The sequence below is a fragment of the Prunus mume genome, linkage group LG2, assembly GCF_029339155.1.
Source record: "Prunus mume cultivar Tortuosa linkage group LG2, ASM2933915v1, whole genome shotgun sequence".
NCBI classification, from domain to species: domain Eukaryota; kingdom Viridiplantae; phylum Streptophyta; class Magnoliopsida; order Rosales; family Rosaceae; genus Prunus; species Prunus mume.
This window is the reverse complement of record NC_142699.1, coordinates 26,730,564-26,756,099: the sequence shown is the minus strand read 5'-3', so window position 1 is coordinate 26,756,099 and position 25,536 is coordinate 26,730,564. Positions and strand designations below refer to the sequence as shown.

General features: G+C 35.5%; 3 protein-coding genes across 3 annotated transcripts; 1 reads left to right on the top strand and 2 right to left on the bottom strand.

Moving 5' to 3' along the window:
- Positions 1-5,504: 5,504 nt before the first annotated feature.
- On the bottom strand, positions 5,505-8,096 carry LOC103323998 (neurogenic locus notch-like protein). The gene is made up of 6 exons (XM_008226032.3): positions 7,757-8,096; positions 7,470-7,622; positions 6,728-6,802; positions 6,469-6,594; positions 6,262-6,357; positions 5,505-5,869 (listed from the first exon to the last, which is right to left on the bottom strand). The coding sequence occupies exons 1-6, from the start codon at positions 7,863-7,865 to the stop codon at positions 5,793-5,795; spliced, it is 636 nt and encodes a 211-aa protein (XP_008224254.1). The 5' UTR covers positions 7,866-8,096; the 3' UTR covers positions 5,505-5,792.
- Positions 8,097-11,526: 3,430 nt separating this feature from the next.
- LOC103323999 (uncharacterized) lies at positions 11,527-12,720 on the bottom strand. The gene is made up of 2 exons (XM_008226033.2): positions 12,287-12,720; positions 11,527-12,167 (listed from the first exon to the last, which is right to left on the bottom strand). The coding sequence occupies exons 1-2, from the start codon at positions 12,505-12,507 to the stop codon at positions 11,927-11,929; spliced, it is 462 nt and encodes a 153-aa protein (XP_008224255.2). The 5' UTR covers positions 12,508-12,720; the 3' UTR covers positions 11,527-11,926.
- Positions 12,721-16,609: 3,889 nt separating this feature from the next.
- Positions 16,610-19,101, top strand: IQD19 (IQ-domain 19). Its single transcript, XM_008226036.3, has 4 exons — positions 16,610-17,372; positions 17,515-17,754; positions 17,901-18,599; positions 18,751-19,101. Exons 1-4 carry the CDS (start codon positions 16,884-16,886, stop codon positions 18,769-18,771), a joined length of 1,449 nt encoding a protein of 482 aa, XP_008224258.2. The 5' UTR covers positions 16,610-16,883; the 3' UTR covers positions 18,772-19,101.
- Positions 19,102-25,536: the final 6,435 nt, after the last annotated feature.

Genomic DNA, 25,536 nt, shown 5'->3' with positions numbered 1-25,536 from the left:
GATTCATAATTTAGTGTGAACTTAGTCATAACTGTTAAATCATTGGATTCGCTCTAACTTAATTACAAAGATTTAATACATATATTTTCTCTAATGAAAAAAAACCAATGCCACATTTAGAAGACTTTTCAAATGTCTTAATTTCAGTAAAAAAAAGAAAATAAAAAAGAAAAGAAGAAACCATGCCTTCATTGAATCGCACTCATGAGTTGACCCCCAAACCATGAATTCTCCAATTTTCTTTCATTGGATTAGATGTTTGGTTCTTCATTTTTCTTGGTTTCAATAGTAACATTCCTTAATATTTTGTCAGTCCATAAAGAATTTCAAACATCAAATAAACATACACGATCCATCCAGCTCACGTGGGACCTCACCGATGACTGCCACGTAGGGCCAGAAAATGCTTTGAAGAATTCATTCCCAACAAAGCCCTCAGGCCATGGCTCACTTGAGAGAGACAAATATGTAAGAGAGCCTCTGACAGAACAAATAAAATAAAACTGTTATTGATTCTATTACTATAGTTTGTTTTGGCAGTGTCTCTCTGGGATTTTGTTGCTCGTTGGGTCCTCATCTCAGCTTGGGCTAAAACGGGGCGTGTTGTGTTGGCGTGCCTGGCCAACGTCATCATCTCCCTCTTTTGATTTCATCTTCTTCCTTTCAGACCAAAAAGCTTAAAGTAAAAACAATAGGGTTTGCAGCCTTTTCCCCCTTTTTCTCTTTTATTTATGCTTTTTGGTTTCTTCTTCGTGAATGAATGAAACAGAAACCAACCAGGCAGAGGCTCCATTTTATGCTTCCCTATGGATTGAACTTTTTTCAAATTCCAATATTACCCTTGTCAACTTTTCTCCTTCTTCTTCACCTTGTTGTGCTATCTTGTACTTTAATGTGGAAAAGTGTCTTATTGTGGTCAAATATATGGGCTATCTGTGTGAATAGTGGGATTCTGGATGCCATTATGCCAACACTTTACTGCTAAGTAACTACTTAAAAGACTAATGAGAAAGACACAAACAAGTTTATGGAAGTTTGTGCAGCCTAAATCTTATGCTCAATCGATATGATTTCAATCATATTTTTCTTCACATGATCTACTATTGGAATTCGACTCTTCAATCCCTAATTTTTATGGATGGACAAAAAAATTGGCAAAACTTCATTTTTCAAGAGAATATTTAGAAGTTTTTTTTTTCTTCTTGACTTTCTTATCGGTAATTTTCATAAAGTTTTCTTTCCAAAAGGGTCTGGACACCAGTTAATTTACACAATTTGGTTACAGAGTTGAGAGTTGAGAGCTATGCTGGCATTAATTTACTGTAGGTTGATGGAGTGGTAGGTCGGTGGGCAATGAGAAAGACTTTCATGGAATAGGATAGGAATATCACTTTTTACTATTCCCGATCAATAACGCAATGACACGTGAGATAACTTTTTCACTTATCGCTGTGTTATTGGCAGTGCTATTTCCGGTACAAAGTTTTTGAGTGTGAAATGGGTTGTGGCAGGGAGAGGAAGAACAACTTGCTTTGGCTTTTGTGGGTGCATTGGTAATGGCATCCATAGCAGTTGTAATTATTTAACATGGTAATGCAGGCAGCATTGGTGGGATAATAATTAGCTGCCAATATCGATGCTTTTGTATAATAACACCTTGATGAATCCAAACCAAACCTGGGAGAGAGCGAGCATCTGTGTGTGGCGTTCTGAGCACAATATTAAACACAAACTGTTACTTAATTTGTTGAAAAATTGATTCATATTAGAATTACGAAGAAATCTTACCTAAGTTTTGTAGGAGCCATCAATTAGTAAATAAAGAATTAACCTTCACATGCTGATATGGAGACTTTAGTTAAACTGCGTAATTGAAGACCATACCGACATATTTGGTGTGTGAGTTCCGACAATTTGCTTCCCCACAACATCATTAGACTACCACCACGATGAATTTGGAATATGTATTGAATTCCCTTGTTAATATGCATTGCGTTGGATCTTGCCTTGCAATGAATAAACGTATTGATAGTAAATTCTGAGACATAATAGCTCCAGTAGTCACCCACCTCCACACATTTACGACAACAACACCTTCCTTCCCCTATGTCCTCATGAAGGCTTAGCAAACGACTGTCCTTATCTTGGTTTACTATGTCTCAGGCCAGTACCTACATTTAATGCTTGAAAATCATACATCTAGGGCATTTGGCTAATAGTCAAAGCAAACAGCAAAAATTGATACTTGAAGAGAGATTGTGTTGCTTTCATCCTTTCTAATTCAGTCATTCATACTGATGCATTCCCTGATTGAGATCTAGGAGCCATGTTTTCTTTGTTTAAAAGAGCCACGCAGCTTATCTTAAAAAATAATAATAACATAATGAGATTTAAACCGTTGTGGTGCATGGAACTGGGGACCGACAGAAGGATTTCATTTTCCATCATTAAAATTCATATAATACGTGTTTCTCGCTGACCCTATGCACTAGCTACAATGCTCGTCTTGATTCATAGTTTGGTCTTATTTCTTAACCAGCTGCAATGTTTTTTGTTTAGAGTAAAGTAATCAGATGAAAGGTTGTACTAACTTATGACCCACCCATTAAATGGCCTCACCAGTATTGTTCTTTATTCATAACCATTAACGAAATGCAATTTCCATGCTTGGAAAAAAAAAAAAAATCTGCAATGGAGGGCCAATTGCTGGGATTTTGATCTTTGCAGGTAGCTCAAGATACGTTACAGAATCGACATGGCATGATGTGTGATGAGTAGATGGGACAGAACTATAAAAACTCAAGGGAAAGAAGGAGATGATTTTATGGAGCATTAAAACCCACCACCGACTTACACCCTGTTTGTGCGGATGACAAGGCATCCTAACAAGATAGTGAAGAAACCAACATCTCTGTTGCATCCCTAAAAACTTTCAACTCGAGCTTCATTAGAATCTTTGATTATCTCCACCAAAGCAAAGCACCTTGTGATACTAATAAGTCAACAAAGCTTCCTCGATGTCTTAATTATATAGTTGCATATATCGTGTGATTTGTGAGAGCCCTAATGTGACTTATGAGATGGCTTGTCAATTACTAGCTGTCCTACCAATTGCCTATCCAACTTGGTACGTCTAATTATGTAATCATGGGCATCTTGGTCCATAAAACGAATGGATTTGATTGAGTAAGAGGCCGACATCCACACCGCACAAACTCTTTATTTTCTTGAATATTCACATATATACAACTTTTATAGGCCAACATGGATTTATTTTTTATTTCTTTTCAGAATTTGTTTTCTCTTTTGATACAAAAGATATTGGAGAGAATCGAAACTCGGACTTCGGATGGTAAATGTTCTTAAATTTTATAGCTTTGCTATTATTCCATTTTTTTTTTTTTCTCAAGAAGAACACCGAAGAGTTGCAGTGGTTTACAGCCTCTCACGCCCCAAAAACCCACTGTGGGGCGGGGGGACAAGTTGTATGCACATCCTAGGTTCTCCAAGATTCCATTAGCATTACAACTACTACTATATAATATTAATCCAACTTTGCAATCATGATATTTGCCACATGGATAAGACTAACTTGCTCCAATCAGATGACATGCAAACGAAGAGATGGTGGGGACTCAGGTCAACAACACTCACGATATTGATTCGTGAAATAAATATCATAATTTTGGATTATGGGATGAAAATTGTGATTTTTTTGAATCATAATTAAAAAGCAGAGAGCAACCCACTATTTATTTCCCATTTGATGATGAAAGATTAGACAGACATGATTGACAAGGTTTATAGCGGAGACATGGACTGTTGGAAATGACATGTAGAGTTGTTGTAGATCCAATTTCCAAAGGCCAGCCTGCCACAGGAGACTTCAAACAATTTTTACTGCTACAGTCTACAGAGAGATGAAATTTTACATACACACACAAGACGTGGCAAAGCAACAACATTAAAACAAGGGTTGGTACTAGGGGCCCCCTTCTCCTAGAAATTTCAAAGAGGTTGCCAAAAATGAGCAGATGCATAAGGGGCATGAATTGAACTTGGAGCAAGAAAAGGAAAGCTACTGTGACTAGTGAGAGAGAGGAACAAAAACCAAGAAGTAGAAAAAAGCAGAGGACGTTAATAATTCACACGACATTCGAAGAGAAAAATAAGAGAGGGATGGTGGCACTGACTGGCACCCTACACTGTCACTTTGCTAGGCTCACTTGTAGTTCAAATGCTAGGGAAAGTGTAATTGGGTTCCTTTAAAATGACATAAAAATTCAAGGATCCTCTGCCTTTGGCAGCCCCTAAACCCTACAGAGCTGTGTGATGATGCCTGTAAATTGTAATGGTGGGCCGTACGCCGCCGATTGAGAGGTGTGAGCTGAGCAAAGGTCATATGGGGTTTAAGATTTAATGTGATGGGATTTGGGGCGTCACAACAGGCAAGGGACAGGGTAGCTTGCCTTTAGGCTTTAGTTTATTGGTTGTTTCTTGTTTGCTTTTTCAAAGGGTTTGATGAGGGATTGATTGGTGAACTTTGAGACACTATTTATTTAGGTTTTTGGTTTTCATGTATCTTCAACTTTACAATTTGGAAGGAAAGTAGATCAAAGTATGTGAAAAAGTAAAAGTTGTAGATCTCTCAATTCTGAATACACAAAAAATATTATTCTTCCTAACTTGAATATTGTGAAGAGGGCATATTTGAGAAAATTTTCTTCCCCATCCCTTCAATTTAAAGATTGGAAAATGTGAGATTCATGGGTTTGGGTCCATCCAATTCTCTTCCATTTCCCTCCAAATTTTCACAAAAAAAGGGAGAATCTTTTCCTTCCATTCCAAAAACAACCACCCAAAGATAGGGTCAATACAAAAATGATGTTGAAAATTCTTGCAAAAGTCATATCTTTTTTCTGTTTATAATCCCAAGCCAACTTCCATATGTATGTTGGCTATAAAAAAATCAAAACAAAACTGTCCTTTGTAATGAATGAGAGGCCTGTAAAAATTGTTTGGGCCTTGGTCTTCATGACTGGGACTGATGTAAGAGAAAAAGTGGACTGAACCCAAACAAATTGGAACATGCATGGTGAACTTGAACCCAAACACATACTGAAACATAAAGTTAAGAGTTTATATAAGAGTCCACAGAAATGCTATAATGAGGGGTTGTGGGAGGGGTTCAATCCCCACTATCCAACAGAGAGAGAATATTAGACTTAAACTTTTTTAATGATTGAATGGTTGGATTGAAGCCCTCATTCAACCTCCTCACCAAAATCCCCCACATTGTAGAAGAGAGTCCCGGCCTCTTTAGAATACTTGGTCACCTAATCATGAATAGCTTTTCCTTCTTCTGAGCTCAAAATTGCAGTCTACCCTTAGAATTGCTCAAGGTTGGCATCTGACTCTGCAATCAGGTTGAGGCAAATATGAGGAGAGGAGTCTCTTTCCCCACCAAAACAAATATCATGAAAGTTCGTTCAAAAACCCAAGTGTAAACATGAACTTATGTCTCTTATTCCAGTAGTCAGCAACAGCAGGGTTATCAATTATGTACAAAACAAACAAAAATCTTCTTCACTCTATTTACGCGTGAAAAATGAGTTTAGGAATGAGATCAGCACCTCCCTGAATGCATCTAGTAACTTATTCATCTGACCGGAAAATATATATCCAAACGTGAGAGCTAACTAAATCTGTCAGCAGATATCAAATAAATACCGCAGCAATCAACCACGGGTTCAAAGGTGTGGTGCGAAAAACAAACTGGAACAACTAATTCTCTATTTCCAATGAAGCATAGCAGCAAACAGCATCAGGATCACCAATGTAGGAGAGTTTACTTGTACCATTGAGCTAGCTGTAAATGAGAAAACACGGGACACGTGATCATCAATACGAAGGTAAAAAAACTATAATACTCAATTTGATGTAGCTGTTGGAGGCCATTCAACTAAAAATTGATGAGTAAATTAGCTCCTAAAAGTGTCAAAGTCAAGTATGAACCATCCTGTTGTTGGTCAATCTTTTTAATCAAATGATTTTAAAAAGCCGGGTTGTTAATGTCTTTCAGATTACATCATCAACACAAAATGGGAGTCGAACATGCTGTTTTGAGTAAGATAATTGTTTATCTAAATTTCTTAGATCTCCAAATTTGAGCTTTATGTATTGAACCGTAGCTGGAACTACTATCAGACAGTAAAAAACAAAAGTAATGTAGAATTATCTTGCTTGAGTTGCTAGCCTCACCTTGATTCTCTGCATTTTCAGCTAATGGTGGTGCTGAAGCAGCAGATTTATTTGACACTGAAATCCCAAGGTTTGCACAATCCATCCCGATTGCACCTTAATGAATGCAATGAAACTCAAGTCAGACACTGTCTTGTGATATACAATTGTTGCATAACTATTCATCAGCGCATCATTATTTAAAAGCTTCTAGGTATATGCACTTACATTCTTCAAAGCAAGGGAGGGCAGTGACATTTAGAAGATTATAATAACCTTCTGCACATTCGCAGTTGTATGTGAATTTTGATGTCTTGTTGCATGATCCACCTCCACAATAACTCCAAAAGCAAGCTATAAGACCAAAATTATAAAATGCGTGAACGTGTGCTAGGAAAGAAAACCAAACAACATTATGCAGTGTGTAGGGCTGGTGATAGTTTAATAGATAAATATATTTAAAAGTACAGGGGTTAATAGTTAATACGATCAAAGATTGATGACTCATTGGCTTTGGTCGGTTCAGGGGCTGGCACTTTGGCGCAAGAGTAATTCAGATTACCTATAAACATCCAAAACCATCAGCATCATCAAAGCCATGATATTAGCAAGAAAGTATCCAAATAACAAAAGGAAGTAAATATCTAAAACCAAGGATGTATATCCACCAATTAAAAGGAAAGAAGAATTATGATCCCAATCTTTGACTTATAGGTAGGATAGCAAAATCTTATCTTTACATGTGTACGCTTATCTCCATTAAGCCTAGACAAAAAAATTTCAACATGACTGGAGTCCAAGACAAGGTTAGTCTGTGAAGAACATGCACTACCAAATTAAATTAAATGGGCATTTTTTATTAACGATTTTCGGGCTGAGCTTCCTGTCATGGACACACACTTTGACTTCATTGTACCCCAAAAAGTACTTATGTTTTGGTTTATCAATCTTTATGTTGTAACTTGCTCTGTCTTTCTTCCCTACAATTGGAAGGTCATATCTCTCTTGGTCTCTAAATCTAAACTAGATTTCCAAAACCAAACAAGCTAATACTACAAAATCAATAACTCAGTATTAAGATTTTCTCCATCTGCACGAGCTATACAGAAAAGCAAACACTCCCATAACAAATTTATTTGACTTAGAAACAGCAAATGACTGCCTTTACAACATATAATCCATAATCTATTTGAATGCTCATTTGGGAGATTGAAAGATGGAGGTCTTACATTGGGGAATCACGCAAGGGAGAAACTTGAGGTGATCAGTGTGATTAGAAGAAGTCTGCTTCCACCCAGGTTCACATTCACATTCAAAAAGGAAAGTGCTGTTGCTAGAAGGCTTGCAAGTCCCTTTTCCACATTCTACTTGTTTGCACACATCTGTGATCAGAAATCAACATCCCCAAAAAAATATTGAAAATCAAAGAAAACCCAATAAATAAATCAATAAAGTAACAAAACCCAAAACAAAAAAAATACTGAAGATGATATAAGAAGAGTGAAATGAAACAAACCCAAGATTGGAGAGAAGATAGGAGCAAGTAAGCTGCCCAATGGATCAGCAGAGACAGACTGAATAGCAAGAAAGATGGCAAGCAGAGCACAGAGACAGGTGGAAGCCATATCTCAAGTCTGAAACATGCAGACAAGCTAAGCTAAGGTTAAGCTGAAATGGAAGGAGAGATAAGCGGAGGGCAGTCAGGAAAATACTGGTGATTAAATTGACTTGTTGATGGACTTTGAACGTATTTAAGAGGAGATGTCTTTAAATTGGCAGCTTCAGCTGTTAAGATACGATATCGCGTCAACGCGGCTGAGATGTATAGAGATTTATAGACTTTACATGGAAAAGTTTGGGTTGTTGGAAGTTGCAATAAATTCTTCCTCAATATATTCACATGTACTATTCATATTAAAAATGTTTATTATAACTTTTATTTTTTATTTTTTACAAAACGATATCTTAAGTTACTCTATAACGTACGGCAAAGGAAATAATTCGAGTGCAATATGCTATTACACTGTCTTGATCAATTGTCTTAATACAAGTCACAATTCAATCAGATGAGTCTTGAATAACATGAAATATTAACTTCCTCTGCTCCACTTGGCCTTAGCCTTTCTCAACTTTGAAGAAATGTTAAGCTTTACTTTAAAAAAGCAAAATTTAGAAGAAATATGAATTATACTTGAAGTTTAAGCAATAGCCGACCTAATTGGCAGTTGGCAAGGAAAGTTTAAAGCCGTTGGAAATTTCAAACCTGATGAGGGAAGGGGGGCGGTTGGAAATTCGCATTCATCTTTGAAATATATGCCCCGCCATTAACGAGCTATATGCTAGTCATAGGTTGAGCAATGCTCAAGGGGTCACGGACCACCGAATTTCTTAGCGTGTACCGTCCAAACTTGTCAAACCGCAGAAGCAGAAGCATTCGGTGGAAAGCCAAATAATGATGATGATGATACTATGATACTATGCTCAAGGGGTGACGGCCCAATGTTCAAGCCCAATGTTCGTCTGATACCCTTCTGTATTTGATTTCCAAGCCCATTCCAGGGGTAGAAAGAAAGTTAATTTGGGTTGGCCTTGTTTAAAGGGGGCTGGTCTTTTTTATACACCCACGTCCAACAAAATAGTCTATATCGTTTGGTCTGATGCCCTTCTTATATCGTTGTAAATTTGATTTTACTGTTCGGTCTCTTTAGGGATGGCAACGGGCCGGGTATGGCAATACCATTTCCATCCCCATCCTCGTCCTCGCCCTCATGCCAATAAGAAATTTCGGGGAATTTTCATCCGCGTCCCTGTCGAGGAAGAGTCTTCCAAACCCACCCCGAATCCCCAATTTATTTATAAAATAACGAACTCATATACACACATTGAATATTTTCTTAATGTTAGTCCAGTAATTAGAAACCACTATCGATACAAAATAAAATGCGGCCTAAAAAACTGGTTGAATGTCGATCATTATTGTGGTATTAAGGTATCCCATGCAACTTGCAATTTTTATTTTGAAAGCAAGAGATGGGCATGAAATTAAATTGAATGCCATATACAAGAAAGAAAGAATCTGACCCTATAATCCCATTTAGGCAAAATCAATTGTAATCAAGTCATATCCAAGGTACAAAAATGTATGATTTTTATTGAACTTGAAGAAAAGTCCCAGTGCGAAAGTAAAGAAAACAAAAAACAACCTTGCAATCATTGTATCCTCGCCCAAGTTAAAACTTAAAAGTCAGTGAGGTGCAACATTTCAATTTGGTACTTATCACAAAGAAAACACATTTTCTTTTGGAATAGCAGATTTACAATTGATTATCCGTTCAAGCCTTATTACATCAAGTATATTAGAGGAAAGAAATTGAAAATAAGTTAATTGCTATATTATATTATATATTTATTTTAATTAAAAATAAATTTATCACTTATCAGTTTAGGGTTTAGGAATAATAAATAAATAGTATAGCCGGGCGGCTATACTCGGTTTTCCTCTAATTTTTAGAAGAAACTGTATAGCCGCTCGGCGATATTCGATCATTTATTTATTTATAAATAGTAAAGCCGAATCGGCTATACTCGGTTTTTTACTTTTTAAAAAAGAAATAGTATAGCCCGGCTATACTCGGGGGTTTTTTATTATTTAATTTTTTTAAATGTATAGCAGTGCGGCTTTACGTGTCTCTTTTTTATTTTATTTTTTAATAATGAATAGTATCGCCAAGCTACTATACTCTTAATTCTATATATATATATACTAGGATCCACTTTTTCTTTTATATTGTTTCCTCAATTTTTGTTCATCGATTAGAGTAGTTTAGAGTATTATCTATTATTATTAGGCCATTACCCGATTCTGTATTGTCCCTTTTTTTTTATAACTTTTTCAGAGTTATTACATGTATAAAAAATTTATCACTTTCACATTTAATACTCTATTATACATGTACATACCTATTTTTCAATAATACAATTTGTGTTTTGTATACGTCTTAAAGACTTGGTAAAATTGACGTCTAAAAAAAAATCAAACATACAATACTCATATTGAACATATACGTACGTATTTTTCATGATCAATTAATGTATTTTTTACAAAATTTTCAATAACACACACAAAATTCACGTATTATACGCATAAATCTCACATATTATTGAATACAAATAATATAAATAAATATATATTAAAATATTATATAGTGGCTGAACTTTTAAGTTGTAATTTGCCAAAAATTTGCCAAATAAAACAGGTACATATTTTATTCGTATAGCCACATGGCTATACCAAATTAATATCTATAAAGTATAAACTAATGCAATTAAGATTTTAAAAAAAAAATTAAATAGTATAGCCGCACGGCGCTACTACGGTTTTTAATAAAAAATGGTATAGCCGTTCGGCGATACTAGGTTTTTAATATTTTAAAAAGAAATCGTATAGCCGTGTGGCTATACCCGTTTAGGTAGTTTTTTTTAAACAAATAGTACCGCCATGGGGCTATACTCCGTTTTCAGTTTTGTTTTAAAAAGAATAGTATAGTCGCTCGGCTATACTCGGTTTTTATAAATTTTTTTAAAAAGAAATAGTATAGCCGTACGGCCAGACTAGGTTTTTTATTTTTAAATAGCATAGCGCTCGGCTATACGCATTAGATATATACGGACTTTCTCCGGTACAAAGCTTTTCAGTATTTTCATCAGAGCCAAAATTTCCCTAAACTCTAAATTTAAAACATGACTAAGGGAACTCGTTTTCACATCGTGGTAAATATCAAAGCTTTTCAGTACTTTCATCATAGCCAAAATTTCCCGCGCTTACACCATCAATCCACTAACCTCTGTTTCTTTCTTCCACCACAACACCATCTCTTCCTGTACTTTCATCAATTGCTATTTGTGACTCTGTATATGCTATACGTCATTTCCCTTCTTGTCTGCATTGATTTTCTGTTTCTTTTTATAGGGATATCCTCGTTGATTTGGGTTTGGCTTTTACTTGGTCTACAAGTACAAAATTTCAGCTTCATACAAAATTATAGCTTGAACAATAATGAACTAATCCAGCCACAACTACATTCAAAGTTCAGTTTCCACAAGCATCGACTATTACTTCACAGAACCATTATTGATATTGGGTGATTTTTGCCATCCCTAGGTCTCTCAACCTAAATTGGACTATTCCAATTAAATTAAACTAATATTATGATCATTGTTTTTTTGTTTTTTGTTTTTTTTGCCCAAAAGTTGAAAGAATGACCATTTTTGATAAACTTATAAATATTGAAGCCGAATAAATTGGACAATAATTTAATATATTGTATCTTACAAGTACTCTCTAGAGGGACGAGACTCTCTAGAATTGGCTTGGACTGAATTCCAATTTTGTCATAGTCATACTATAAAGACCATTTGTGCCATCTTCAAGAAAATGGCTGGTAGATGGACTGTATATAGTCTATATGTCTTAAGGCAAATGTGCAATATATTCCTAGTAAAATAACATCTTTCAGCCAACTATAAATCTTACAAGTACTGCACATTATTTAACACACCAAACAAGATTGCTGATACAACCAAGAATGTGAAACCATCTTTTCAAAATGGTCATGCATGATGCAGCCATGCCCTGCAGGTAGCTCTGGAATCTGGAACTGGATGGCTGTTTCTGCTTGATTGAATATTAAGAAACAGGGGTCCTACAATAAGGGCAATCTGGATGGGCATGAAGCCATGGCAGAAGACAATTGGAGTGGAACTTATGGGCACAACTGAGGTCCATGGCCTGCTCTCCTGCCTCAAAACTTTCTAAGCAAATAGCACAAACCTCTCTGTCTGCTGTTACATTTCTGCTGATCACAGAGAAGAAGCCCCATGACCTGCCCAATCCTTTTGAATTTGAACCCATTGCAGCATCTTTTCTACTAATTTGATCAATTGGGTACATGTTCAATAATAAAAAGAATTTTTTTAAAAAAAATTGGTAAATGTATATATAAGAGACTAGCTGAGTAAGGAGAAAAACAAAGAGAAGAGGCAGAACCTTGAGGAGGGTCTGCAATAGCCAAGCCTCTTCTCTAGCCTCCTGCGAGCTTTGTGAGTTGCTTCATCCAAATCCATGGAGGTCACTTGGTTCACGGATGGCTCCAGCCATTCCCTCAGCGGTGATGCTTCTCTATACTTGGCATAACTTTCTTGACGGTGGGTGTGTTTTCTTCTTCTTGGAGGCAGATCTACCCCAGGAAACCTTCCAAGCCCAGCCATCTTTTTTATTTACTTCTATTGTGACAAAAACAAGAAGAGCTATATCATCTTTTTGAGCAGTACATAATCATCTTCCTCAATTATACACTCTGAAAGGAAAACCAAAAGCATTAATTCAAGTCAATTTGGGCACGTCAGGGACTTGGTGGGCACGTAACTAATATCTAAGAAAGCGAAAGAGGAGACTTCTTAGAATGCCTATGCAAACACTACTTTGGTTGTTACTTTCAGGCCGGCCTAAGCATAGAGAAACACTTCATTGCCCCTCTCTTGCTCTATCTCATTCTTCCTCTGATAGATGACATGAGGAAAATAATAGAAAGAATGAGACAATGAAACGGAGATAGAGAAGTTTCTTTCACATGCATGATGTCATTATTCTAGTTAACATCTTCTATGTGTACCATGAAAAATGTACTTTTGTCTTGGTGAACTTTTTTTCCCCTTGGATTCATCATCGTATAAATTCATTCATAAGATGAACGACTATAAATATAAAAAAATACACGACAGCCTAATAATCTAAGTTATTTGGAGTCTCCTTTGGTTTGGTGGGTTTTTATCACACTTCAAAATTGTAAAGTCCACTAACAAGTCTCACACATTACCATAACTATTTATTTGGATGATATGATAGTCATGTAGAAAGCCAACAATGAATTGTATAAATGCATCATTAATTCTTTTTATTTATTTATAAAAGAGTGATGAATTTAAATCTTATGAACGATAATTGTTGAATAAAGAATTACAACAAGAGTCCGAGTACAACCTCACGATATAAGAAATAACCCTTTCGTTGGCATTAGGCCCAGAAGTAAATTAAGAGGCCCCACAACATTTTAATTGTGTTAGAAATTAGATAGACAACAAAAAAGAAAAAGAAAAGAGCCATGTAGCTTGATTGTAAATATGTGATGGCAAATAGATGGACTTAAATTAGAGCTACCAAGGAAAATGAAAGGGTTGGTTTTTGTGGGAGGACCACTGGCCCTGGTTGAATGGTCACGTATGGGTTCACTTCAGATTCAGCTAGAAGTTAATTACTACTAGATAATGAAACCAAACCAATCCATGACAATCGAGTTGTCCTATAATTGCTACAGTACGGGTTTCGTACACCATCATCATTACAAGTTAGATACGTATTTTGGCCGAACAATTTATTATTTGGTTTGGTGCTGATTAATTGTCACTGCAGAAGTTTGTTTGCAATAATGAAAATGACAAGTGAGTACAGAGAAACCATGGAAGAAAGTGAAGGTTTTAGGAACCCCGTTATGCGAGAAGGTAACTAGAGTTTAAGACTTTCCTCTTGTAAATCTAAAGCTAGTTGTTTAATTATAATAGGTTCACATGGATCCAACTATGTATTGAACTTGTCGGTTAAATTGAGGATAATATTTGTATAATTCATGCGACAACCCCAAACATATAAGTTATTGCTCGATCTTCCTGTTATTTTCTTTATGTAAGTTATTTTCACAAAATTATACTAAAAGAAGGAGATGTGAACTCAAAACTTCAGACGATGTTAATCATTAGAACTTACAACTCCCATAAAAACAATGTAGTTGCTTCACTAATAAAAATTGTGTTCCAGATTAGTGATACCAAGCAGCAATTTTTTTACACCTATGCTTGATAATTTAATGGAAGAAAAATTTGGTAACCAAGTTGAAGGAAAGCAATTCTTATTTTGGGAATGTGATAATAATAATATATGGTTGTCGCTTGCCTCGTAAGTTGAACATTCCAAAAGATATACATGCCATGCCACTAGAAGAACCCGACATGATACACGAGCAATGAAAGATGTCGAATTCTGTTGCCATTTGGTTACCATTCCCTCCTCGACATAACTTTCAAGTCACCTTGTCAATGCATTAAAACTTTTTTTTTTCATCATAGGGTTTATTGCATTTGCGGATAATCAATTTTTTTACAGCAGGTTGATTCAGTCAATCAGTATGCATTGATCAGACAATCGACAAAACACAAAATTAATTATTCACAAAACTTGAGGATACCCTAACTAGTTTCTCATTTCATTACAGATCGAAAAATGTGTCATCATGTGCACAGAAGAAGGTTATGCACATACAAACAGAAAGGAGAAAAGATGATAAATTTTGTAATTAACAAAGCATGTTCACATTTCACATGCATCTTCAACCTGCAGCTTTTTGATTTGGCCCCCATGTGGTGATCACTAAAACAGACATTGTAACAATTGCACGCTGAGTATAAATCAGCCCTTTAATCTGTCTTAACTATAATTATTAATATTGCTTCAAAAGCAAAGATTTCAATGCTGACCCCACCTGATAGATCTTGCGAATCAGAGCTAAAATATATTTAAAAATAAAATAAAATATATATGATGTTCATAAATACTTCACTCCAATAATATCCCTTTCAAATGTATTTGTTGTCATCTTCCATGAGGTTATAATGATTTGGATGGGAACACTTTTATGTTATTTATTATTATTTTAGTTTATTTTATTTATTAAAAATATGTGGAACTTTTGTCATAATTCCAAATTTCCAATTCATGTGAATTCATGGATAACCTAATTAGTATTTTAATTAAGAATTGAAGAGATTAACAGTGAAGGATGTTTCCATGAAGCAAGCAAACACCTAGTCAAAGGGGGAAGCATATAAACACACAGCATGTGACTGCCAACTAATTTGATTTATTATATGGATATATTAATTCAGTAGAATAATAATAATACAGTTTACTCATGCTTCAACTATATGTTTGATGTGTAAGTTGGGGACAAACACCATCAATTTGATGTTCATGTACGAACCCCCAACTCTTTCAAGAAGCTCGAGTTTCCCTGTTAATTTTTGATGATTTACTTAAATATTTTTATATTATGTATAAATAATTCATGCATATATAATAGATTTGATCAGTGGATTTGCATATTTTGTGGAGGACTATGTTTAATGTTTGAGAATATTTTTTTATCACGTTATGAGACTGTTGATGCGTAAAAGTAACAATTGATCATAATAATTGATTCAACAGGAATTAGAATGCATCACTTTCAACATAATGTGATGAGAAAATGTAGTGCATATAGCATCATTCTTATCACGAACCCTAAAAACGTAAGGTCATCCGGTAATTGAATGCCATGCTTAGCCGTATCTGTATGAATTTTGTTCGTGTGGCTAGAGACCAATTGGTGACCACCATTTCCAGATGTAACATTTTTTTTCTTTTTTCTGTCACATGACATGTGGCTCCAAATAAACACACCCTAATAATAATCACACTTGTCTCTTCTGCCCGGACCCCTGAGGCCCTGCTATCAGCAACATGTATGGCAGAACGTCACATGCATGTAATTGTGATTCACATTAACTAATTCCCTCCCCCTTATAACCTCTCTTCACACTTTTATTTTGTGTGAGAGTTCACCGTAATATCGTTCATGTGATGTTAAGTATAAAATTGTTAATAAAAATTGATCGTAACATTCTCACATATTGTAAATGTAAACTCGTTTTTCATCCGACAACGTAGCAGTACTCTAATACATTCATTATTAATTTCTTTGTCACAGATCCGAGAACCTACTCTCCAGAACAAAGAGTAAAGGCTCTTGGACCATGCTTTGGTGGAGGGTATTGGTATCAAAAGATAACCTTCGCAGCTGCACTTGGGATCAAGAAAAAACGTAGGCTCAACTCCAACAGCTGGGATTGGATGAGCACGTGAAGAATCAGAGCCACCCCTTAACTCACAGTACTTCTCTGTGGAACCCACAACCCCATAAGGCCAATCAATTAATTAATAAATAAAACAAAAAATGACAAAAACCCACTAATGGACCCCTTAAAAATGAGTATTTTACAAGGATGCTGCCTCTTCTCGACCCATTTTCACATGGTTTCTGATCCTCTCCATTCAGTATTATTACCAAAGCACCCTTGATGACTATATCAAAATCTGAATTACCTCAAGGACAAAAAGGGGTACTAGCATATATTTAGTGGTGACAAGGAATCTCTGCCAAAAATGATATATATTCCATGAGGTTGGCTGCTACTAGCTTATTATTGGGCAGCTTAATCCTCAAGGAGCCTCTAAAAAAAAAAAAAAAGGATTGAACCAAATATCACCATCTGAGAAGTTACATTTGTAAAGTTAATAACAGAGAAGGAATAATGGAACAAAAGACCAGGCTGTTAAAGGGAAAAAAACAGAAGAAGCTGTGACTTGTAACAAAGCAGGAGCATTATAATTTTGAAAGCTACCTATCAAGAACAAACGATCTATCTTGTTGCTTTCTTCTCTCTATGTTGTTGTTGATGGTGCAATGGCAGCTTAGAAGCACACATATCTAACTCAGATGGGAAAGACAGGCAAATGGCTTAGAAGCTTCTTGACAGGAAAGAAGGACAAGGAGAAGGACAAGGAGAAGGACAAGGAAAAATGTCCCACAAACCAGAGTTGTTCTGTTGCAAGTCATGAGAATCCAACAACTCCAATTTCCAATTCACAGACAACACCGAAAGAGAAGAGGAGATGGAGTTTCAGAAGATCATCAGCCACAGCAGCAGCAGCAGCATCAGCTGCAGCTCCAAGAGACTCCAGTTTTATAGATGCAATGCCCACCACACCACCGCCTATGCACACCACATCGGACTCTCAGAATTATGAGCAGAAAAAACATGCCCTGGCTATGGCTGCGGCCACAGCTGCAGTAGCTGATGCAGCTGTGGCTGCGGCACAAGCTGCAGCTGCTGTGATCCGGCTTACAGCAGCTGCCAATGAGAAAGCCAGTGCGTCTGAAGAGGCAGCAGCTGTCAAAATTCAATCTGTCTTCCGTTCGTACTTGGTATGTAACTCTGGAATTCCCTATTAATATCTCCCTGCTAATTGTCAATTGATTTTGCGTTTGATGCTCTGACTTCACTGTTATGTAAATGATCAAATGTCACGAAATGATATGAGAACTATTGTATTGGTTTTTGTTGTAGGCAAGAAAAGCACTGTGTGCCTTGAAAGGATTAGTGAAGTTGCAGGCGTTGGTAAGGGGTCACCTGGTGAGAAAACAGGCCAAAGCTACACTAAGGTGCATGCAGGCATTGGTGACAGCACAGGCTCGAGCTCGGGCTCAGAGGATCCGGATGGCTGAAGATGAAAATACTGTTATTCCTCCTAGACATTCCACCCCCAGAAGATCTTTGCAGGAAAACCGGTTCTGGCATACATATAATGTAAGTTTCATAGGAAGAGAAGTATAGAACCACATTTATTAATTAACATTCTCTTTGTTTTGCTTTATTTTGAATTGCAATGTTCTTTCTCTTTATGCCATGAATTTCCCATTAAAAATCATCACAATGTGGTTATGTACATGTAGGAAATGGACAGAGGCATGGAAGAGAACATTAAGATTGTGGAGATGGATCTTGGAGAGTCAAAGGGAATTTTGAAGAGCAGAACTAGCAGCAATTCAAACCTCTCACAAACAGAGAGAACAGAACACAGATTTTCCACTCAGCATGCACCAAATCAAGCCTACTCAAACCAAGACAGCTACAACCAGCTCTCCCCAGCTCCATCAGCTCTCACTGACTTGAGCCCTGGAGCCTGCAGCGCACATATTGAGGACTACTCTTTCGGCACAGCACAAAGCAGCCCTCAGTGCTATTCTGCCATGTCCAAACTTGACCCATCAAGAGCGCCCTTTGCTTTTCCTAGGCCAGATAATGGAGAGCCTCTGTCCTATGACTACCCTTTGTTCCCAAATTACATGGCAAACACACAATCCTCAAAGGCAAAAGCCCGGTCGCAGAGTGCACCAAAGCAAAGGCCTGCAGATTCAATTGAGAGGCAGCCAAGCCGGCTGCGGAGGGCGTCCATGGAAGGAAGGAACATCCCAAGGGCTGTGAAGATGCAGAGGTCATCTTCTCATGTGAGTTCAACTGCTCAGAATTACCAGTATCCTTGGTATATCAAGCTTGACAGGTCCACCGTTTCACTCAAAGAAAGTGAATGTGGCTCCAGCAGTACAGTGCTCACAAACACCAACTACTGCAGATCTCTTGTTGCATTTGATGTGAGTATTGCTCAATCTAAAATCTCATACTAATTGAATATGAACAAACATGATTTTAAAAAAGAAAAAAAAGAAGAAAATAAGTAAACATGTGATTTTACTATAGACAGTTGAATTGATCAGATTTTAAATATTTGTGTTGGGTTTGCAGGCACATGGAAGTAGGTACTAACAGCGCATCCCTTCCCAAAATTGTGCTTGCCCCAAAGCATAAGAAACATGCAATAGTGTAATTAGAGAATGCAAACTGCAATTCAAGCTGACCTCTTTTTTTTTCTTGGGATTTTGATTCTTATTCTTGTTTCATTGCAGCAAGATTGTGTTTTATTAAGTTCCTTGATTTGCTTGTGTAGTGTCCCATTTTGCATCTGATGTTTGTATGTAGACATTTTGGCTAAATATGTGTTCCTGAGGCTAAATTCTCAGATAAACTTATCAGGAGCACAATGTAATTGGATTGTAATCTGTTTATAGAGAATTCATTGTGCATGATTTTTTCAAAGACTGCTGCTTATTTTTTGAGATTTAAGCTCATATGACTTAAAATATTTGAGAGACTTCAAATAGTTGCATTGCATGCATAAGAGAATATCCCCTTAGCCATTTTACTAGAATGAGGGCAAAACGCAGCTCCAACAGACTTCTTATCCGACTCTCTATTCTGGAAAACTTCTTATTTGAGTTTGGTGGCTTTCTACATTATTCAGACATCCAGCCATAAAAAATATCTTTTGTATCAAAAAGAAAAAAGAAAAAGAAAAAAAGCTGACAGAGCAAAATAAATCCTAAAAATATGGGCAGGCCTCTGTGGTGTCCAGCAAATTGACTGATCTACAGTGGAATAGAGTAGAACAAGTTTGGAGTTGGACTAGAAAGAAAGACAATGGAACGGAGTCATCCAAATTACACGTTGGTCCTCGCATAAGTCTGGTCTCTTGTCAAATATATGACAATCGACATGTCGCCTTCCATGAGAATATGAGGCCATGAGATCAGAGAGCATTGCACGACTTGTCGACTATCTTAAATACCTCTCATTTTCAATGCAAAATGACATGTTAATTGTTATTTTTTGCCAGACATGTTACTTGTTGATATACATACGACAAGTCGTGATATCAACAAAGTGTCAAAATCCATCTTCCCCTTGCTATTGTTAAAATGCTTAATTCTTCCTAAAGCAGTTGTATTGTATGTGACGGTAATATAACATGTAATGTTGCTTTAAATTCAAAAAATTATAACAGTGTATTAAATTTGGGATAGAGAAACCATTCTCCTTCTTAAGTCAATCAAAATTTAACATGTGTCCTTTTTATTTTATTTTATTTTACTTTTTTATAATCTTCTTATAAGTCTAACACATATCAAATCATAATTTGATAATAAAATTTATAATTAAAAAAAAAAGACATATCAATAATCAAATCATAAGAGTTTTTCTATTTAAACTCCACACTTTTCTTTGTTCATCCCAATACTTAAATCATTAAGCTCTTAAGTTTTATTCATTACGTAAAAAGACAAAAAAGGTTCATCCAACTTAATACTTAACCTTAATACATCTATACACACACCACACCACTCTTCATATAAGTTTTAGAAAAAACACAAACTCCTCTACATTCTATTACCCAAATTACTCTTCTATTTCAATCCAAGAAATCTACTAATATTCTCTTCACAAACCCTAAATAGTAAATACAACAAATCATAATCAAACAAACAAATCAGAAATAATAATAATAATAATCATAATCAAAGAAACAAAACTAGAGAGGGGGAACCAGACCTTGACTGCAAAGCAAAGAAACAGTGCCTGCTTAAGCCTTTGATTGATATATAATCTTAAAATTGCCACATGGGTTTGCTTTGCTGAACAAGAAAATATATATTTTTTTAATAATAATAAAAGAATGTTGCTACACATTTGACAATAATGTTTTTATCTTTTTAAGTAATGTGAGATTGATGTGAACTTAGAGTGGTGAGGGGCAAGATAGCGGGATGTGAGGTGTGAGGTTGATGAATTTTTTTTTTTTTTTTTCTACTGGGTGTGTATTTGGAGGTAGTTTAGAAAGATAATGGGGTTTTCTTAGAAAGTGTAAAAATGTGAAATAGAAGTTGGAGGGAACTTGGAATATGGAGTGAATAAAGAAGAGTGCAGGGTTTAAATAGAAAAACTCAATCATAATTGGTTTATGAAAATACTCAAGTACAACACTATAATTACTCCTCCTTACGACATTTTACTTGGAATGGGCTTTTACAATGTAAACGCTCACCACTATGGACTCTTAGGGCCACTGTCTTTTTGGTCAAAGATTCAAGTGCCCAGTTTCTAAATTGAGGGGGCTTGTTGTTGGAATACAATGGGCCTTAATCTGTTCTTAATTCACTCATGGTATAGGAGGAAACTTTGGGGTGAAGCATTCGGCATTTTATAATTTATATATAAACTGACATTAAAAATGTAGATATTATTATTTTTTCTCTGCAAAGCTGAAGCCCAAGCGTTCCCTGGAACTTGGCGTGGAAGGTATAGCTGAACAATATTCAATTAATTAATTATTTATCCATATATATAAAGTAAAAAATAGAGAATGGTGAAACATTTAAAATATCAGGAAAATGCTATTGGTTAATGTAAACATTAAAAATTGAAATTATTAATTAAATGATGATAATATGGTAAATTTACACTTTTTCATATTACAAAAAAGTCAAAAATTAAAAGAAAAATCAGATAATGGATCCTATTTTTATGGAACACAATTGCCCATTATCTTTTTTAATTCTAAAATAAAATAAATTTTTTTTTAAAAAAAAAAGCCTCTCACAAGTGCGGGACGTGAAGAGGCTAGTTTAGTATAAATGGTAATCTAAACTACAGAGGAGAAAGATTTCTCACTCACACACACAACTATGATACCGTGAGGATTCGAACCTGAGACCTTTGGTTTGCAAGTCAAAGCCCTTTTCTATTGGGCTAGATACTGTTGGCAGCTGAACAATATTTTTATATACATTCTTTTATGGCAAAAATTCATTTTTGGTCTCTGTAGTTTATTACTTTTACCATTATGGTCCATGTAGTTTCAATTTGATCAATTTTGTCAATGTGGTTTCAACTCCAAGCAATTCAAGGACACCCCCCACTTTTTTGTCAAACTACTTTAATATGGAGGGTCATTTTGGTCCAATCTTGTAGCCCCTCCCCAACCACCCCAACAGCCCCTACTGTTACTTTTCGTATGCTTTCACGTCCCAAAGTGCTTGGAATTGAAACTATATTAGAGTAATTTGACAATTTTTTTGCGGATTATGCTTAAATTGCTTGGAATTGAAACTATATAGGGACAAAATTGATCAAATTGAAACTATAGGGACCTTTGTGATAAAAGTGGTAAACTACATGGACCAGAAGTGATTTTTTACCTTCTTTTATTTAATGTCAGCTCCAATTCATTCATACATATGTCGAGGCTTTGGATAAGAAAACTTGATTTGATATGGTCCTCGTCTCGTCTATTTGGAGAGAGACTTTTATGCAACAAGGATAACACTGTTTGCTATCCTCGACCAATAGTGCAATGACACACGAAATAACTTTACAGTGTCATTGCATTTATGGCCATTACAATAAATTTTTTCTGTTTTATTATTATAGCATTACTTATTTATTTACTTTTAGACATTGCTTATTTTTATTCTGACTGGCAACAACAATTAATTAGTTTTTGTCGTTCTTTGCTTTGTTTTGTTTCTACTGATGAACGCGAATGTTTTATGTAAGTCAACCCCAACTTACTGATGTTATGTGGGTGTTTTACACATCTTCTTTCAACTTTTAAGGGTAATATAGAAATTAAATAACTATTTACCTCAAAACTTTCTCTTCCACAATCCTCACTTTGCAGCAATTCTAACACATGATGCACGTGAAATGGGATGAAAGTCTTCATTTACTATAGCCTTTGTTTGTACTCTAAACTAATGCTGTTTTCATTAGATAGATTTTGAATACATATTTTTAATGTTAGAAGAGTTCCTAAGTTTAAATTCCCGCACTCCAAATTGATAAAAGCTATATGTTTTTAAGTAATTAAAATATTACACCAACACCAAATTTTGGCATTGCATATTATTCTTTAAGTAATACCTAAGAATATTTAATTGAAACACACCCAAAATGTAAGTGAAATGTGTGTGTGTATATATATATATATATATATGTATGTATGTAAGTAGATATATATTTGGTGAATAAGTGTCACATGATAAGCATCACTATAAGTCTCATACTTGGAGTAAAATAATGAAAATCAACCTCAAAGCAAGCAATTTGCCAATATCTCCATATGCAGTAGTGCTATTCATGGGTCTGAGACACGAGAGATTCCCAACTCAACTCACCACAACAGACGTAATAATTAAATTTGTCTTTTTATCGCTTCTCAAAAAAGAAGAAAAGAAGGCACTTGGTTTGGTTACTATGCCATGCACTGAGAATATCCTTTACAAAGTCCAACCTTCTCTTCAATAATTCAGAAAAAGTCCACCAAATGCTTGTGTACTCCTCACAATTTCTTCAAATAACTTTGAAACCCTTCTTCTTCGATTTGATTGCTGCTGCTAACATCTTGTCAAACGTGTCATATATACATTGTCCTTTATACATGTGTGAATTGGTGTGTGAGGTACGTAGAGAACCAGAAAGACCATATACCAGCTAACATGGAGTCACTTCTTCTGTCAATATCTAAAAGGTGTAGTAAGATCTTTTCCTTTTTCTCGCTTCCTTTTCTGCTTCCTTTTGTTCTTTTTGTTAACTTCCTGTGGTTAAGTCGTGTATTTCCGTTATGTTTCCTCCTGTGGATTCAAGGTGTTTTACTTATTCTTAATTGCGCACATATATATGGATGATGTTGTCATATTAAACTTGTATTGTTATGAAAATACTCTTATAATCCCCGACTGTGAATTTGGACAACATATATAATCTAAGGCTGAGAGAGTCTAATGAGTTTGTGGCTGTATAATTAAGTTATACATATGTAGGGGACCTGATTTGCTTAAAACATCTATGATTATCTTCATCAAAATTTCAAGAGACCCAACAAAATAGAGAAGCGAAGTGATTCAAATTTGGTGACCATCATTTTCCTCTGCCAAAAGTTACAAGGAGAATTGAACATCTTTTCTCACTATAGCACAATGCATTATACCTTGTTTATTCATATGGTCAGCGACATATGTCATTGCTTAAATACCTGTAATGGTCCCAAATCACAAACGCACCAATCTCATATTGTGCTAAGTTGAAGCCTAGTGCAGAGTGGTCATGGACTATGATACATATCTATCTAGCCAACCCCTTGCTCAAAATGCAATTGGCTTTCCCAGCATCACTTGTAATACCAATTATAGCCAGAGATTATACGTGAAGAGAGGGTGAGGAGCAAGACACCAGCAGAAATCTGAAACATATATATAAGAAGGTCATAAGCCTGACTTCATTTCAGGCAAGTAAGAGCATTTACAATGGACTCTCTAAACCATCATCTTAACTAAAATTTAGGGAGGAATTGAAAAAACTCACCTCCAACTAGACAGTCGTGTTCGTGTGTTAATCCAGCGACCCGTTAACTTAACGGGTGGAAAATATCAAACCCAAATACGACCGACAATTCGCATAATACCCGTTAAGAATAAACAAGGAAAAAAAAAATTATTGCCCAACGTCCCCCAAACCCCAGCCCTAACTTTTCCCTCTTCGTTTCTGTCTCATCCCCCCACCCCCAAGAAAAACAAAAAAACCTTCTATGTCTTTCTCAGGTATCTCACAAAATTGGTCCCTATCTCTCTCTCTCTCTCTCTGATCATTCACAGTCAGTCTCATTCAATCCAACCTTAAAACCCAACAACAGCAGCAAAAACAAAGGAATAAAGAGAGATGGGGAAGTACATGAAGAAATCTAAAATCTAAGGTGATGTCGCCGTGATGAATTTCACAACAACAAGTGGACAAAATGAGAGATAGGGAATGACAGGAAGAGGAAGAAGAAAATGAAAAAAAAATAGAGAGCTGGAGATAAGGGGAAAGAAGAAAAAAAAAAGTGAAGAGTCACGGAGAGAGAATGGGTTGAAGGAAAAATAATAGTAAAAAAGAGAGTGGGAAAGATGGAGAGATAAAAAAATGACAGAAAAAAAGAAGAAGCATTCTTTTGGTGTTAGGAATGAAGATATGTTTTTAACTAAAATTTAAGGGAGGAATTGAAAAAACTCACCTCCAACCATGCTTCCTTATCCAGCTCCTAAAATAGGGAGAGCTCTAGGAGCTCCTAAATCTGAGGAGAGAGAAATTACTTCTAGTGACTCCCTATAATTAAATGCTTCTATATTTAATATTATTTTAAGCATTATTTAATGCCAACTATTTTTTACTATTGCTTTTGTGTCTGCACTTTATTCAAAAATTGAATTAAAATTTATTGAAAACATTTATGACTCTTTAAACTAGAGAGTATGGTTGCAGTTGAAATTTTATAGAGAGCTTCTAAAATAGCTTTATAGTGTTTTTAGCTAAATTTTAACTAAAAAATAGAGAGCATGATTATAGATGCTTTAAGATCATCCACAATGGGTTCCCTAAACCACCTATTTAGCTAAAATTTAGGGAAGGATTGAAAAAACCCACCTCCAACCATGCTCCTTATTTAGCTTCTAAAATAGAGAGACTTCTAGAAACTCTTAAATCAGAGGAGAGAAAAATGACTCATAGTGACTCCCTATAATTAAATGCTTTTTTATTTAATATTATTTTAAGCATTTATTTAATGTATTTTTTATTGTTGCTTTTGTGTCTATACTTATTCAAAAATTGAATTAAAAAATATTAAAAACATTTATGACTCTTTAAAATAGGGAGTATGTT

Excerpts from the sequence above, each read along its gene's own strand:
- LOC103323998 (XM_008226032.3), bottom strand. The coding sequence starts at position 7,865 with ATGGCTTCCACCTGTCTCTGTGCTCTGCTTGCCATCTTTCTTGCTATT. Across the intron at positions 6,595-6,727 it reads TGAGTCATCAATCTTTGATC|CTTGCTTTTGGAGTTATTGT; the intron begins GTATTAACTATT and ends TTGGTCTTATAG. Across the intron at positions 6,358-6,468 it reads CCTCCCTTGCTTTGAAGAAT|GTGCAATCGGGATGGATTGT; the intron begins GTAAGTGCATAT and ends GCATTCATTAAG.
- LOC103323999 (XM_008226033.2), bottom strand. The coding sequence starts at position 12,507 with ATGGCTGGGCTTGGAAGGTTTCCTGGGGTAGATCTGCCTCCAAGAAGA. Across the intron at positions 12,168-12,286 it reads TATTGCAGACCCTCCTCAAG|TAGAAAAGATGCTGCAATGG; the intron begins GTTCTGCCTCTT and ends TGATCAAATTAG.
- IQD19 (XM_008226036.3), top strand. The coding sequence starts at position 16,884 with ATGGGAAAGACAGGCAAATGGCTTAGAAGCTTCTTGACAGGAAAGAAG. Across the intron at positions 17,373-17,514 it reads CTGTCTTCCGTTCGTACTTG|GCAAGAAAAGCACTGTGTGC; the intron begins GTATGTAACTCT and ends TTTTTGTTGTAG. Across the intron at positions 17,755-17,900 it reads GGTTCTGGCATACATATAAT|GAAATGGACAGAGGCATGGA; the intron begins GTAAGTTTCATA and ends ATGTACATGTAG.